This window comes from Erythrolamprus reginae, chromosome 1 (assembly GCF_031021105.1).
Source record: "Erythrolamprus reginae isolate rEryReg1 chromosome 1, rEryReg1.hap1, whole genome shotgun sequence".
In the NCBI taxonomy this organism is placed as follows: Eukaryota; Metazoa; Chordata; class Lepidosauria; order Squamata; family Dipsadidae; genus Erythrolamprus; species Erythrolamprus reginae.
In genome coordinates, this window is record NC_091950.1 from 244667750 (window position 1) to 244684949 (window position 17200).

Consider the following 17200-nt stretch of genomic DNA (forward strand, 5'->3'; position numbering starts at 1 on the left):
GTCATAGAATTAAAATGTAGTACGGGAAAAAATAAATGACTCATTGTTTATACTGATAAAGTCCTCCAAGAAAAAAAAGATCAGAAGGTTCTGAAAATCCTGAAAAAGCAACTCCTGCATTGTAAATACTTACTGCCAAAGCCTGGCAGTCCAGAACAAGTCCCCCCCAAAACCACTTAACCAATCTTGTCAAAGATTGATCGATTGATTCTGCACCATCAGAAATTTTTTCTCTATGATGACCCACAGAATCCTTCAGTTCTTCCAAAAACGCATTCATCATCATTGTAAGTGAGTCCATCTACAGCAGTGGTTCTCAATCTGGGGGTCGGGACCCCTTTGGGGGTCAAATGACCATTTCACAGGGGTCGCCTAAGATAATGAGAAAAGACAAATTTCCCATGGTGTTAGGAACTAAAGCTTCTATTTTGGTGCCTTGGAACATATTTTTACAATCCGACCAATCAGGTGTTTACAGTAGGCATGTACCTCTGACCTCCCTACCAATCAGCTTAAAGCTCTGTGGGGAGAATTGCTGCTAGACTTATGGTTGGGGGCTGCCACAATATGAGGAACTGTATTCAGGGGCCGTGGCACTAGAAAGGTTGAGAATCACTGATCTACAGTATCTTGATGCTGGTCAGTCAGCCTCTTCTCTTCCCTCTCACCTTTCCCAGCATTAGAGCTTTCTCTAGAGAACTAGGTTTTTGCATAATGTATTTGAAGTAGGATATCATATTTTTCAGAGTATAAGATGCACCTTTTTCACTCCTAAAACAGGGTGGAAATGTCGGTGCATCTTATACACCGAATACAACCATTTTTGGCCTCCCAAAACCCCATTCCTGTGTCCCATTTTTGGAGGCTTGCAAAGTGCTCCTGGGGCTGGGGGGGACGCAAAAACACCAGTTTTTGTTCAAAAAAATGGGCTGGGCAGACTTTTATTTTCCAATGGGAGGAATAGCCAGAGGTTTGTCACTATTTTTCTCCTCCCCTTTGTTCAGTATTTGCCTAATGCTAGGGTTGACTCTGCCTCTGAGATAGTTCTGCAGGAGACTGAAGTATGTGTGTAGGTGGCATTCTATTTGGTTTCATTTTCCCCCTGTTTAATTTGGACTTAGATTCGGGTTATTTTCCCCCTCATGTAAGTTGATGAGTTACTGTGTGGCTCTTTCACACATTACCATAAGCCATAGTTTTGTGTAACTGTGATTGACTAATTAAATCATAACTGGCTGGGGTCAGCATGCTAAGGCAAAGGCAGGTGAACTTCATTTCAGCAAGTAGCTTATGAGATCCTTTCCATGTGTATTTTAAAAAGGAAGTAATGGGAATGAAGTGTGTACTTAACCACTGTTTAACAGCAAGCAAATGGAAATTTTGGTGGTCTCTAGCACTTGCTGGTTCTAGGCAGAATTGGCCAATAGCCAGGGAATCCAACATTAACAACGATTCATGTCTTGGCTTCCTCTTGAAATAGTGATCTATTGCTGCAGCTGGAAAAAGAGCTGATGCTTTTAAATCCTTATTAACTTTAACGGCCAATTAACCTCAGTGCTAACTGGGAAGAGTAAATGGATGCTTAGTATAGAGCCATGATGGCGAACCTATGGCACATGTGCCACGGGTGGCACGTGGAGCCATATTGGAGGACACATGGGACATTGCCCTATGTCAGCTCCAGTGCGCTTGTGCGTGTTGTCCAGCTGATTTTTGGCCTTTGGAAAGACAATTTCACCCTATGGATGCTTCAGGAAGCTTCCCTGAACCCTCCAGAGTGCAAAAAACAGCACAACAGGCAAACAGGAAGTCCGTTTTTCCAAACTTCCTGTTTGCACGTTTGGCCATTTTTTTCACGTCTCAGGCTTCAGTGAGGCCTCTGCACATGCATGGGGATGGGAGGGATTGTGCGCATGCGTGAGGTAGCGTGGGGTTGCGTATGCAGGGGGAGGGGAGGGGTGAGGGCATGTGCATGCATGCTAGCACACCCACACACCCTCTTTTGGTACGTGAACCAAAAATTGTTTGCCGTCACTGGTATATTTTCAAGTTTAATTGGATTTGTATGCTGCCCCTCTCCGAGGTCTCGGGGCGGCTCACAGCATATAAAAGAGACAGTAGTAAACAATCCAATTAATATACATAAAAAGCAATCCTTAAAATTCTAATTTTTTAAAAAAAACTTCCAGTAACAATTCCTTCAACAATCATACTAAGAAACATTCATTTGTCAGGGTGGAAGGTCTAATGACCCCAGGCCTGGCGGCAAAGATGAGTTTTTAAACTCTTTCGGAAGGTGAGGAAGGTGGGGGCAGTGCGAATCTCCGGGGAGAGCTGATTCCAGAGGGCCAGCCCCCCCACAGAGAAGGCTCTTCCCCTAGGTCTTGCCAGCCGACATTGTTTGGTTGATGGGACCTAAGGAGACCAACTCTGTGGGACCTGACCGGACACTGGGATTTGTGCAGCAGAAGGCGGTCTCGGAGATAGCCTTGTCCTATGCCATGTAGGGCTTTATAGGTCATAACCAACACTTTGAATTGTGTCCAGAAACAGATCAGCAGCCAATGCAGTCCGCGGAGTGATGACGAGATATGGGCATGTCTTGGAAGGCCCAATATGGCTCGCGTGGCTGCATTTTGGACGATCTGAAGTTTCCGAACATTCTTCAAAGGTAGCCCCACGTAGAGAGCATTGCATTAGATGGTTTAATTGCTAAAAGGAAATATTGCTGCCCTCACTCTTAATGAGAGGGTAAGCCACAGGTTCTAAGTTGGCATTTATATGGTTCTGTGATATTTGTCAATAATACCAAGATGGTGGAGGACTAGGATTGGAAAGCCCAGGTGTGCATTTACCCTCAACCACAGAAACTCACTGGTGATCTTCGGACCAATTATTTTGTCTTTTTTGGGTGGGGGGGAATTAGCAAGGAATGCTATGCATATTGCTTTGAGCTCCTGGAGGAAAGATAGAACAGACAGAAGGAAAAGGGGGGACATGATCGAAACATTTAAATATGTTAAAGGGTTAAATAAGGTTCAGGAGGGAAGTGTTTTTAATAGGAAAGTGAACACAAGAACAAGGGGACACAATCTGAGATTAATTGGGGGAATGATCAAAGGCAACATGAGAAAATATTATTTTACTGAAAGAGTAGTAGATCCTTGGAACAAACTTCCAGCAGACGTGGTTGGTAAATCCACAGTAACTGAATTTAAACATGCCTGGGATAAACATACTGTATATCCATTGTAAGATAAAATACAGGAAATAGTATAAGGGCGGACTAGATTTATTTATTATTATTTATTATTTGGATTTGTATGCCGCCCCTCTCCGAAAACTCGGGGCGGCTGGACCATGATGGACCATGAGGTCTTTTTCTGCCGTCAGTCTTCTATGTTTCTATGTTTCTATCTAAATAATAACAATTATTACATAAAGAAATAATTTACAGCAATGAAATCAAGCTCAAATAGCTGCTGGGAAGATAGACTGCCCTGCAAATTCTTCAGACTCTTTTAAGGGGAAAATACATTGGCTATTTATTTATGTGTACCCAGGGATGTCATGGAAGAGAAATTCAGTAAATACAAACACTGGGGATAGCCACGAAGAATATCCACCTTATTCCGTTTATTGAAACGAGATAGCTGAAGGGCCCAGTTCTCTGGCCTGCTGTGCGTGGAAAAAAAAAAGTATGCACAATGCAGAATTGAGATGTGATCGTTCTCTAATGGAGATCTCTTCCCTACTCAGTTCATCTACCCTCCCATCTATTTATTTCCCCCATTCCACCCATATACAATTCATCCCTTTTTCAGTCTACTGGGGTAAAGATTTGTTTAGCTTGGCCCCGCTCTCTTCTTCACTTTAAAGACTTGGGTGAGAGCCTAGCCACACTTTGCCAACAGAAATTGGCCTGGGAAGAGAGCTCATTTTGTCTCCAAGCCAGTGTTGCCTCTGCAGTTTAACCTGTCCAGTTCTGTACTCCAGCCCGGTTTATTCATGACCAATGCCTTTTGGCTGATGTACAGTATTAACAGTACCTGCTGAGCGATATATGGAGGCTCAGTCGGTCAATCAAACCATTAAATAAACATAATCCAATAATCAAATTAATAAATAAGTAAATGAAAGGAAACACTGATTGCACTCTGCTTATTTTCACTCCTAATGACATTATTATTATTATTTATTTGATTTGTATGCCGCCCCTCTCCGTAAACTCGTAGACATACAACCAACAGCGATGAAAATGGCATTTTCTCAACGAAAAGAAAAGCAATATGTTTGCTGTTGTGTTCATTGTGGGTTTCAGACAACAACATTTGGCACAGGAGGTGAACGTTTACAATAGAATTGGGATCACTGTCCCGATGAAGGTGCGAGAGCTGTATGGGATTAGCTCCTCAAAGTGAGTACCCGCTTAAGGCTGACTCTTCCTCCCTTCTAATTGAGTCACCTTTGTTCAGATGGGTGCTGCTGCTACCCAAGTAGCCCTAAAGATGGAGTTGCTGACTCATTTTAGGGGTGACTGCTGAAAGAAGAGCTCACAGGCCTATTAGCAAAATATCTGGTTTTATAGGTCGTATGATAAGAATGATAATAGTTGTGTTTTTCAAGTGTTTTAATATCTGCGGTTTGAAGCAGAATGAAATACATGCCAAGTATCTGAATAGTGCCAAAGTTAGGTAGCTGCTTTTCATAAAGTTCCAGCACAGCGTCTCCATTGACTTTAGCTGGATCAGTTCACAGCCAGCCAGCCAGAAAAGCTGTGGGAATCCTAGTGCAGGCCCTGGCCAATTATTATCAGTACTGCTATTTTGTTCAATATTTGTTGCTTGCTTTGTTGCTTTGTTTATATACAGAGATTGTTGATAGGTTTCATGATTAAAAAAAAACAAATTGCAGATTTCTTCATACAGTATTGCTGCAGCTTTTTGCTAGAATTGATCCTGGAAACTACAGACCAATCAGGCTGACATCAATACCTGGGAAAATCCTGGAAAAAGTAATCAAAGTGGCAAAACAAAATGTACAAAACAATCATTAGAAATCAGCATGGGTTTGTTAGATGGTGCCAGACAAACCTTATTGCATTTGATAATATACATTACAACCTACTTCTTGGTCAGATAGAATTGTGTGGGATAGACAGCACCAATACCAGATGGATTTGCAATTGGCTGACCAACCACATGTATCATGCAGTTCTCAATGGAACTACATTTCTGTGGAAGAAAACATGCAGCGTGGTGCCTCAAGGTTCTGTCTTGGGGCAGTGCTCTTCAATAATTTCATAAATGAACTACATAAAGGGACTCATCAAATTTGCAGATGACACCAAACTGGGGAGAATTACCAACACTTTGGAAGAAAGACTCGGGATTCAGAAGAATCTTGACAGTTTTGAGCATTCAGCCTTATCTTACAAGATGCAGTTTAGAAAAGTAAGGTTTACTTACTTTACTTAAGCAGGAAAATGCATAGGCATAGAATAGTATGTGTTACCTGCCATTTATAGTAGGAACTATAAATAGGATCTAGATGTCCTAGTGGACCACTGCTTAAGTATGAGCCAGCATATGCTGCAGGTGCCTAAAAAGGTCGATGCAGTTATCTCTTATTAAATTTATCCCTTACTAAAGATAACATCAAGATTACAAGAAGTGATAGTACTACTCTAGATCCTACACTCTAGATTGTTGAGGCCACACTTGGAATACTGCATTCACAATAGAAAAAGATACTGAGATTCTAGAATGAGAGCAGAGAAGATTAATAATGATGAAAATGAGGTCTGGAGGTTAAACCATGTGATGTTAAGGGAACTACCGTATTTTTCGGAGTATAAAATGCACCTGTTTCCTCCCTAAAAGAGGCTGGAAATTTGGGTGCATCTTATACTCTGAATGTACCTTTTTTGAAGGTTTTTTTTCAGCCCTAACTAGGTGCTAACGATCTTTCCAGCTCTTACCTTGCAGGCTTTTTCATTATTACTCTCTCCAAAGAATGTTTTTTTCCAGCCCTAATGATGTTCCCAGCCCTTATTGACTTACAGGCTCTTTCATTGTTACTCTCTCCGAATAAGCCCTAACCAGGGAAAAAATAATGTGCTGAAGCCAACCAGACTAAGAATGCTAGCCAGATGAATACCTGGTAGGCAGATTCCCCCACTCCCATTTTCCTCCCCCAAAACTAAAGTGCGTCTTATACTCCAAAAAATACGGTAGGTATGTCTACCTCCGGAAGAAAAGAATTAAGGGTGACACAATAGCAGCCTTTCCAGTATTTGAAGGACATAATAGAAAAGAGGGGATTGACTTATTCTTCAAAGCACTTGTGGGCAGGACAAATAGCAATGGGTGGAAGTTGATTAAAGAGAGATCCAACATGGAACTAAGGACAGATTTCCTGACCGTCAGAAACCGCTATCTCCTGGCGTTGTTGGAGGTTTTCAAGAAAAAATTGGACAGCCATATATCTGGGATGGGATAAGCTCTTTGGGCTTGGGAGTTGAACTAAAAGACTTTCAAGGTTTCCTATGATTCCATGATTGCAAAGAACTGTCTGGTCTTGCGAAAAAATCACCAACCCACCAAAACCCCACAATTCTCAGGAGCGAGATTAGTTAATAACACTTGGTCCTTTTCCCATGCAATTTGAGTAACTTGAAGAGGAGCTCAATCACTGAGAGGAAGGCCTGAAACCATGTGGGCTGACATGATTCTTAGCCATTCATAAAAACAGGCTGTGGGCTGGTACAAATATTTTAGTAAGGGATAACTTTATTTGACTTGCTAGGCTTGGCATAAGAGTGTGGCTCCACCATCAAAACCACAGCTTTCATGTTTAGCAAGAAACTTCTTTTGCATGGAGAATGCCATGCTTTCCTCCAGCAAGTTTATCCATAACTTTTTGCCACAACAGGCATGTTAATGTTAGAGATGCCATAAGATCCAGTGCTTCGGGTATGTATGGAACCAAACAGTTATTGCTGTGTTTGCCTGGGTTAAATAACTGCCGTTTCCAACTTTGTGCCCACCAGATATTTGGGATTACCATTTCCAGAAAGAATTGCTTGTAGTCCTTATGACAGTTTTCCAATCCTTTCATTGCAAGTGGCTCTGATCACGTGCTTCCCCCTATTGAGGGCATCCACAAGATTATTACACTTCTAAAGTTACTCCCATCAACCCATGTCTGTTACATTCACAGGTGGAAAAAAAAGGATAGGCATTCCCAGACTTTTGCCTTTTAAAAAAATATGAGATTTTATATATTTTATTGGTTTATTTGTTGCATAGCATTTGCATTTATTTTTAATATTGATTCAAGAAGATTAGATCTGTAATCAAAACATCTAGAATGTCCTAGCTGGAGAAGACTGTTGGAGGGGAAAATGATTAAACAATGACAAAATGGGAAGCAGAAATATAATGTGGAGAAAAACAAAGAGCTATGAGACATTTTTATTTCAAAAAGTTTTACTTTAAAGTTAAGGGATGTCCTAGATCAGTCTCCTAACCCTGCATTCTAAAAAGTAGACAATTTGATTTCCTAAATAATGTTAGATTTAATATGATTATCTACTATGCATTTCATTGCTTTTCTCTTCTAATCAGATCAATTATTACAATACAGTGAGAATATTTGGAAGAACATTGACAGGGAAGAATATATTTAAGTTTAATGAAGGCCACGTGTAATCATCAGTCTCAGATTGTATGCCTCTGATTTAAACTACTGGGTGATATATATATGGATATATGAATGTAACACTATGACACCTCATTCCTAAGCATACATAGAATGAGTAAGTTCCATGTAGTCAGTGGGACTTATTTCTGAGTTGATTTTAACATGCATAGGACTGTAGCCATAATTGAAAAGTTTGCATTCCACATACTGGTTTCACCACTGCAACAAGGCATAACATCACTTGTTTTGCTTTGGCTTGGCTTGTTCTGTGAACCCAGCTACTGTGTGTTATGAAATAGGCTATATGGCTTAGCACAAGGTGTAAAAAGGGTATTGAGCAAACCATATGATTCAGTGTCCAAACCTAGCTAAAGAGATTCACTGCCACAAATTAAGAATTTATAGAGTGTGTCAGGAATTAAAAAGCCCAAGGTAATATCATAATGCAGAAAGTAGGCCCAAGTTAAGAATGCTGAATCATTCTGAGGTAGTTGAGCGTGCAGCAACCTAGCAATTATGTGAAAAGTATTTAACTAGGCAAGAGCTCTTTGTCTGTTCGCTGTTAGCTGTGTGCTGTTGCTGTTCGTGAGAAGTGTGCTCTGAAGAAGCTGTAATGCTGTATAAGTTGGCTCCTGTGAGGTATTGAACTAAGATAGTTGTAGCAAGGTACTAGTAAGATACTAGTTTATTGTATGTACAGTATAAATAGTATTAGTAGTAGTAGTGTAAAGAAGTAAATATATTTTTTCCACAACTTCCTACTGCTGCTGTGTTTCATTGAAAACTTCAACTCCATTTCTACTGGTCTATGGCTGGCTGGTTGGGTTCGTAGACTGGTTAAACTGGTTTGCTGCTTGGGGACAAACTGGCTAATCTCTGCAAATGCAGCTCTGATAGAGTGCTGGTGTTTCAGATTGGCTACCGCCCCTGCCCCCTTGCCAAGGACCTTGAGTATCTTTTGAATTTTTGATATTGGGGAACTTTTCAGTCTCTCACATCTCTGCCTTGAATTCAGTAATGGCTTTAGGCAAACATAGCTCTTCCCATCTCTCCTCTTCCCAGTCAGTACTGTGGGAGACTCCTTTAATCTATTTTGCAATATTGCGGCAAATATTGATTATGAAAAGAGATACAGTGATCCCTCGGTTAGCGCGGGGGTTACGTTCCAAGACCTCCCGCGCTAACCGATTTCCGCGTTATACTGGATGCGGAAGTAAAAACACCATCTGCGCATGCGCGCCCTTTGTTCCATGGCCGCACATGCACAGAAGGTGGAGCGACGCAAGTTCGGAGGCTGGCAATGCAATGGTGATTTTTCCGGGCTCCTCGCCGCTACCCACAGGGCAGCGCTGGCGGCAATGGCAATGGCAACCCTCCCTCCTTCCCTCCTTCCCTTCTCTCCCTCCCTCCTTCCCTCCTTCCTTCCTCTCACCGGCTTTCTTGGGGCAGCGCTGGCGGCAATGGCAATGGCAACCCTCCCTCCTTCCCTTCTCTCCCTCCCTCCTTCCCTCCTTCCTTCCTCTCACCGGCTTTCTTGGGGCAGCGCTGGCGGCAATGGCAATGGCAACCCTCCCTCCTTCCCTTCTCTCCCTCCCTCCTTCCTTCCCTCCTTCCCTTCTCTCCCTCCCTCCCTCCCTCCTTCCTTCCCTTCTCTCCTTCCCTCCCTCCTTCCTTCCCTCCTTCCCTTCTCTCCCTCCCTCCTTCCTTCCCTCCTTCCCTTCTCTCCCTCCCTCCTTCCTTCCCTTCTCTCCCTCCCTCCTTCCCTCCTTCCCTCCCTCCTTCCTTCCCTCCTTCCCTTCTCTCCCTCCCTCCTTCCCTCCCTCCTTCCCTCCTTCCCTTCTCTCCCTCCCTTCTCTCCCTCCTTTCTCAAAAAGCACTTAAACTGTAACTGTACTGTACTGTGTAATGACAGAATAAAACCCCCCAGCCCTCACCTGTGTTTGAATTTCATTCATTCACTCAGTCATTCATTCATTCATTCTTCTGTACAGTATGTACAGTACTGTGTGCCACTCAGTCCCAACACTTTTAACCCATAAATTACCATTTCCCATCCCCTTAATTACCATTACTGTACACATTGAATAAGACTCTTAAGTTATGAACAATAACATATTTATTTACATTTTTTGGGGTGGGGTGGGGGTTAGCATAACTGGGATAACTAGGGATCTTCTTCTATCACCATTTCTACAATGGACGCTGCAGGTGATGGTGTGACAGACCTCTTGGTTTTTGTGACAAACATGGTCATGGGCAGTTGTTGGCGCCGTTTCTTTTTCTGGCCTAACATGGATCTGTATGGTGCAAAGATGTTGTCAAGGGAGGCGTTAAACTGTATAGAGCGAGTCATGTTGGGATCCCAAAGTTCCACCATGTGTTGCAGATGTGCAGCAGTTCTGTTCAGTTCTGCAAGCCGCTCAAGCGTTAGGCCAACATCTTCTTCTTCCTCAGCTTCTTCAGCTTCCGCTTCCTCCTCTTCTTCACTCGCTGACCTGGTCAGCTCCTCCAGATCTTTGTCTGTCAGCGGTAGGCCATGCTCATCAAGCAAACCATTGACTTCCTCTGGTGTCATGTCAACGAAGCCTTCTCCACCCAGTGCCTGTGCCAGCTTCACAGAGGTCTGGACTGCAGCATCTTGGATTTCTTCGGGAGCAAATCCCTTGTAATCATGCACCACTTCTGGCCACAATTTCCTCCAGCAGGCATTCATTGTCTGTGTCTTCATATCCATCAAGGCATTCTGAATGTTCTTCAGACAAGATGCAATTGTGTACTGACGCCAGTAGGCCTTCAATGTGAAGTTGTCATCAGCATCCATTGCTTCCACGATGCTTCCAAGAGAATTGCGCGTGTACAGTGCCTTAAATGCACGGATAATACCTTGATCCATCGGCTGGATAAGCGATGTGGTGTTTGGTGGCAAGAATTCAACTTGCACCCCATCATGTTAATGGTCCAGGTGATCATGGCCGCCAGCATTGTCCATTAGGAGAAGCACTTTGAAATCGAGTCCTTTGCGAGCCAAATACACCTCCACCTGTGGGATGAAGCACTGATGAAACCAATCCCGCGTGAGGGGTTTTGTAATCCATGCTTTAGGATTATGCATCCAGTACACTGGCAATGAATTCTTGTTTCTGTTCTTGAGGGCTCTTGGATTTCGTGACTTATAGATTAGCCCTGGCTTCAGCAAAAAGCCTGCTGCATTCCCACACATGATCAAAGTCACTCGATCTTTCATGGCCTTAAAGCCAGGGGCTTTGGCTTCATCTTGCATCAAGAAAGTCCTTGAAGGCATCCTCTTCCAGAACAGGCCTGTTTCGTCCATGTTGAACACCTGTTCTGGAAGGTAGCCCCCTTCTGCAATTAGGTCTTTAAACGTGCGCTGGACAAAGTTTTCTGCTGCACCTGTATCTGCTGAGGCAGCTTCTCCATGCAATGACACACTCTTCAGGCCATAGCGCCGTTGAAATTTCTCAAACCACCCTTTGCTTGCTGTGAATGTGGCTGGGGCTGAAGAAGCAGAAGAATGACAGGAAAGGGAGAGAGAAGTGACTTGAATGAAAGCATACAGAGTAAATGCCCACCTCCTTCCCTCCTTCCCTTCTCTCCCTCCCTCCTTCCCTCCCTCCTTCCTCCCTCCCTCCTTCCCTCCTTCCCTGCTCCTTCCTTAAAAAACACTTAAATACAGTATGTAATGACAGAATAAAAAACCCCAGCCCTTACCTGCGTTTCCCTCATCTGCATCGCCTCCTTCTGTGTCTTCAAGACGGTTGTACAATTGCTGGGCCTTGGTCCTTATAGTGTTGGTATCCAAAGCAATGCTCTTTTTGCGGCAGTCTTGTACCCACAGGGACAAAGCAGCTTCCATCTTCATAAGCCGTTTGTTTCTAGGCGTCACCATTCTTTTTGCAGCCTTGTTGAATGCCATCAGAGAACTTTGCCTTATCTTTTTCTCGTCGTCCCGAATGGTTCGCACACTCGATTCGTTGATCCCATACTGCCGACCAACATCTGCATAAGAGCGTCCCCCTTTCAGCATGTCCAAAATGTCAATTTTCTCTTTAATTGTGAGTATCCTCCTGGTCTTTTTAGCGTCGCCGCCTCCACTCCGTGTGCAACGTTTAGTAGGCATCTTCCAACAAGTCTGAACAAGTTCCAACAGTTGCAAAGCTTTTTTTTGCGTTTGCAACGATTGGTCGAGATTTTGGCCAATCAGCAATCAGTATGACGTCATCGGGCGGGAAAAACCGTGGTGTAGGAAAAAAAACGCGGACTTATTTTTTAATTAATATTTTTTGAAAAATCGCGTTGCAGCGTTTCGCGCTAATCGAGAACGCGCAAATCGAGGAATCACTGTTTTCTAAAAAGAGAAATTTACAATATATCATTATTTCAAATATTTGCTTTGAAAATTCTTGCAACCATTTTAAAGTACAGTGCTTAATTCTGAACACTATACTTTAACAGGCAATTCTTAAGACCATTTGTTTAGCATACTTGGTTTAAGATACACTACACTATTTAATGTTGAATTTTCTGGTCTCAATTGTGGTGATAAATTGAGGACTTCCTGTAGATTATGTTCAGTAAAGCACAAGAAAGATAGGGATATCTTATGTCTAATGAAAAAAACCTTACCCTTAATCTGCAAAATTGAATGTTATAAAGGGGGACATGCTACCTGAAGTGCTATTAATTTATGGAAGGGCGATGGCAAAAAAGTCTTCTGTGTTGCCCTGAAAGGCAGGGTAAGGGGTAAAAGGTTTGCTACAAAATTAGAGATTCTGGCTGAAGAATCAGAACATGTTTGATGGTGGGAGAACAGTTAGCTATATATTCACAATTAGAGGAGAGGTTGGGAATCTGATGTCTTTAAAATGTTTTGGAGTTTCAGTAGCCAACCATTATGGCAAATGGCGATGGATTGTGCAGGTTGTAGTCACACAATCCATTGTCATTAATTGAAGTGAAGAAGCCTGATTTAGGTTGCCCATTTCTTGATTATAAAGTTGGTAGATTCTTCTTTCCTTGAAATAGACATAATAAGCTAGGCAACTCTTTTAGCAATGTATTTGCCCTTGGTTTTCTACATGTCTGTGATTCTATGAATCATAAATATTTGGATGCAGAGTTTGAGCGAGTAGGGCTGAATCAAAAGAGAGGGCAGTATCTGGTGAACTGTTTTCATATAAATGTTGTTGTTGTTCTTGACAACCATGTCAACAGCACACAAAGGACCTTCTAGACTAGAGATTCCTGAATAAAAATGAGCAAGCCCATGCCTCCAAGGAATTTATCCTGTGAAACATTTCTACAGGAAAAAAGGGAAGGGAAGGGAGAGGAAAGATAGTAAGGTGGGAAGGATGAGTCACATACTAGCTATGTATGCCTGGACATTTCTGTTTGCTTTACATTTTTTTTGCAAAAATGATATTGGAAAACTTAAATGAGTGTCCAAGGGATGCTTCATCCAGGCCCTTGAACACCTCCATTAAACATATTTGGATTCTACTCCCCTCCTTTGCTTCTCAAGATCAAAGGCGAAACAAAACCCTGCAAATCACTGCAAGAAAGGGCTTTATTGACAGTAGAAAAATGGTCTACTTGGATGGAAAACATCTAGCTGCATGGAATGAAAGAGAAAAAGTTAACAGAGGAGCTGGCAGCCCCTGACTGAATTTATGCTAAGCCATTATTTGCCCCACATGGTTTATTAAATGAACTACAGTAGACTGGGTTTATGCAATTTTTTGTTTACAAGCCACAGATAGGTGAGGTTTCCCCAACATGTTTAATTAAAGCCAATCAAAAAGACCTAGGGCTAGCAAGTTGTGTGAACTTTGCCTTAATGTAAAATGTATTCTCTTTTTACTTTATATGTGTTAATAGCTGGAATGCAGTTGGCTTTCGGCTTGTGCGCCTCTTAATTTTATACTGCTGTTCCCTGATTCAAAACCATATATTCAAGTAAGAGCTGAATAGATTTAATGCATGCATTAGAAGAAGTCATGTTCACATTGGCACATGACATGGAAAATTGCATACCAAAATACATAGGGTTTTCCTAGTGGAGTTATTTAAAATCTCAGAGTGATGCAGATATAGGTTTGACAAACACATAACCCTACAAAAAAATAGGTAAATTCTTTATAACAAAACTGTCGAGAATGCTTTATATCATGGCTAAAATTTTATTTATTTATTTATTTATTCAATTTTTATGCCGCCCTTCTCCTTAGACTCAGGGCTTTACAACATGTTAGCAATAGCGCTTTTTAACAGAGCTAGGCTATTGCCCCCACAATCCGGGTCCTCATTTTACCCACCTCGGAAGGATGGAAGGCTGAGTCAACCTTGAGCCGGTGATGAGATTTGAACCGCTGACCTTCAGATCTATAATCTATTCTAGATGCAAGGTGGCCCATATTTTCAGCCCTGGGGGCAACATGGGGTATTAAATAGTGGGTTGGGGGCTGCACAAGTGAACATGCATACACCCCCACATACCAATAGCAATGGGACTTATATACCATTTCACAGTGCTTTATAGTCCTCTCTAAGCGGTTTACAGAGCCAGCCTATTACCTCCCACAATCTGGATCCTCATTTTACTGATCTCGGAAGGATGGGAGGCTGAGTCCACCTTCAGCTGGTCAGGATTAAACTACTGGCAGTGTTAGCCTGAAATACTGCATTCTAATCACAGTGCCCCCATGGCTCGTAATCTCGCTCCCACAACATCGGATAAAATCTCCTCTGCTTGCAGCAACCTTGGCTGCATCAAAATGTAAACATTTCTTCCCAGCACTCTTGATGCACCTGCCATCACAGAAAAAGGAAGTGTCAAACTCTTCTTCCACGGATGCCCCATTTCTGGGCTTCTGCTAAATGTGTTCAGCTGCAATGGTTTCTAGTGATTTTTCTTCCTCAAGACCCATCCGTATTCCAAAATGCTGTAAGGATCTATGATCTGATGCAGCTCAGCAATGCCTCTAAATAGGAAAGGGAGAGCAGAAAGAAAAATGTATACATTCGGGCTGTTCAATTATCATTTACATATCATAGCCAGAGAGAGAACAAAATCACACTTAAGCTGTCCTGTCCCATGCTCATGCAGGTTTGATTCTAAGCCATTTGAAGGCAATCCTGTCTGGATTTGGTAAAAGCTTGCAAATATTAAGTCTGGACTACAGGACAGGCTATTATGCCTTTCCCTTGGACCATTCAACCTCCTGCTATGTCCGTTCACCATTTTGTCCCAGAGGAGGAATGGCCAATTGCTTTTCTTCCTGTTACTGTGTGTGCATGTAGTACAGGTTTATTTGTGTGTGTGTGTGTTTGTGTACACCCACCCACAACAATATACAGTGGTACCTCTACCTAAGAACGCCTCTACTTAAGACCTTTTCTAGATAGGAACCGGGTGTTCAAGATTTTTTTGCCTCTTCTTTAGAACCATTTTCTACTTAAGAACCCGAGCCCAGAAAAAAAATTCCAGGAAATTTGAGAGCAGCACAAAGGCCCGGCGAATTTTCTGTCATTCCTCCTTTAATCCCAGCCATCTCAGGCTTTTCTGGGCTCCCAGAGGAGCCTTTCGGTGGTGCTTAAGGAGGCTTTGGCAGCCCAGAGCAAACGAAGCATTTTCCTTTCTCTGGGCGTCTGGAGAGGGAATAAACCTCTGCCAGCGCCCAGAGAAAAGAAACGCTCCCTTTGCTCTGGGCAGCGACTCTCCTCCTCCTCTTCTTCCTCTTCCTCCTACTCAAATTCAGAGCTTTTATTTCTTTCCTAATGGGTTTGCACGCATTATTTGCTTTTACATTGATTCCTATGGGAAAAATTGCTTCTACTTACAAACTTTTCTACTTAAGAACCTGGTCACGGAACGAATTAAGTTCTTAAGTAGAGGTACCACTGTATATATATGAACAACATTTTAATAAAACAAATATTTTTCTCTCTCTGAGGGAATGAAATGCTTTTATATCAGAGGACTGCAAGAATAATGAAGTAGTGTAATATTGGACTTCAAATAAACAACACAAGGATATTTTCCAAACTTGCAAAGAACTGATAAAGAAATAAAGGGAGACTAGTATAGATCTATTTCAAGCTTACAACAGGGAGGCTTACAACATGTTAGCAATAGCACTTTTTAACAGAGCCAGCCTATTGCCCCCACAATCCAGGTCCTCATTTTACCCACCTCAGAAGGATGGAAGGCTGAGTCAACCTTGAGCCGGTGATGAGATTTGAACTGCAGATCTAGTAGTCAGCTTTAGTGGCCTGCAGTACTGCACTCTACCTGCTGCGCCACCTCAAATAAGCCACAATAGGCTGTATTCAGACAGTACACAAGCCCAAACTAAATATGGGTAGTCCTCGACTTACAACAGTTCATTTAGTGATCTTTCAAAGTTACTTATGGCCATTGCAGTATCCCCATGGTCACATGATTAAGATTCAGACACTTTGGCAACTGGCAGGTATTTGTGGTGGTTGTCTTGTGTGTCTCTGTGTGTGTGTGATGTGATGCCCTTTCACAACTTTCTGACAAGCAAAATCAATGGGGAAGCCAGATTCACTTAACAGCCATGTTACTAACTTAAGAACTGAAGTGCTCCACTTAACAGTTGTGGCAAGAAAAATTGTAAAATGGGATAAAGTCCACTTCACAATCATCTCACTTAGTCACAGAAATTTGGGGTTCTATTTCTGGCCACTAAGTTGAGGAATACCTGTAAACATCACACCTTCTTAAACATAGAAATACTGTATATCAATATGTGTTATCTCAAGACTGACTGAATTAAAAACAATTACCGCAGATACGCCAGAGGCCTTCCAGTGAAAACAGTGTTCGTTTAAAATGTCACATTTGGCTATTGTGAGATTCAAGTTGAAATCTTTCTGTTGTGAAAAGATGTCAATGCAGATCATGGTCAGGCTGTGGCAAAGATCAGCCAGGGTTTGGTTCTACTGAATTATTTGAAAATTCAACGCTGTGATTAATTATGCTAACAGTTGGATAATCATGATTAATTTGTGTTCCTTCCTCCCTTCAAAGAAAGCAAGGCTGATATTGATTTCTTTGCTTAATCACCTCTATCTGTTCAAAAATGATGACCCGTCCTACATCTTTCCACCTCCACCTTCCCCCTCCATTACCTTCGTCTAACTGGCGCACCATTAAGTCCTCTAATCATTTTGGTTGTTGTTAGTATTTATAGACCTGAAAGTTTATGATTTGTCAGCACAGCTGACAAAAAGGCTTTGTTTATTTCCGTATTAGGCCACACAAGAAGCTACCTTCTTATAGCCTCATGCTTAGGATACACTTCTGCCATTACGGGCATGTCAGCACTTACAGGTTCAAAGCTGACCTATGTAGTTTTTAATAAATTGGGCTGGAGGGGAAGAATACCACAGAATTTTTCTTTTTAATTTTTTTTTAATTTTTTAAGAAAAAATATGCTTTCTTCTTAATGTTTTT

At 42.1% G+C, this 17200-nt stretch overlaps 2 protein-coding genes across 2 annotated transcripts in view; one reads left to right on the forward strand and one right to left on the reverse strand.

The window, feature by feature from the left end:
* Window positions 1-17200, forward strand: part of FGF18 (fibroblast growth factor 18) — a 170303-nt gene that overhangs the window by 37160 nt on the left and 115943 nt on the right.
* On the reverse strand, window positions 9803-11889 carry LOC139160433 (tigger transposable element-derived protein 1-like). The gene is made up of 2 exons (XM_070738289.1): window positions 11434-11889; window positions 9803-11220 (listed from the first exon to the last, which is right to left on the reverse strand). The coding sequence occupies exons 1-2, from the start codon at window positions 11840-11842 to the stop codon at window positions 10655-10657; spliced, it is 975 nt and encodes a 324-aa protein (XP_070594390.1). The 5' UTR covers window positions 11843-11889; the 3' UTR covers window positions 9803-10654.

What these genes read in the sequence shown, in the direction of transcription:
- LOC139160433 (XM_070738289.1), bottom strand. Translation starts at nt 11,842, where the DNA reads ATGCCTACTAAACGTTGCACACGGAGTGGAGGCGGCGACGCTAAAAAG. An exon ending in TGCAGATGAGGGAAACGCAG is followed by an intron (nt 11,221 to 11,433) that starts GTAAGGGCTGGG and finishes CTGCTTCTTCAG; the next exon opens with CCCCAGCCACATTCACAGCA.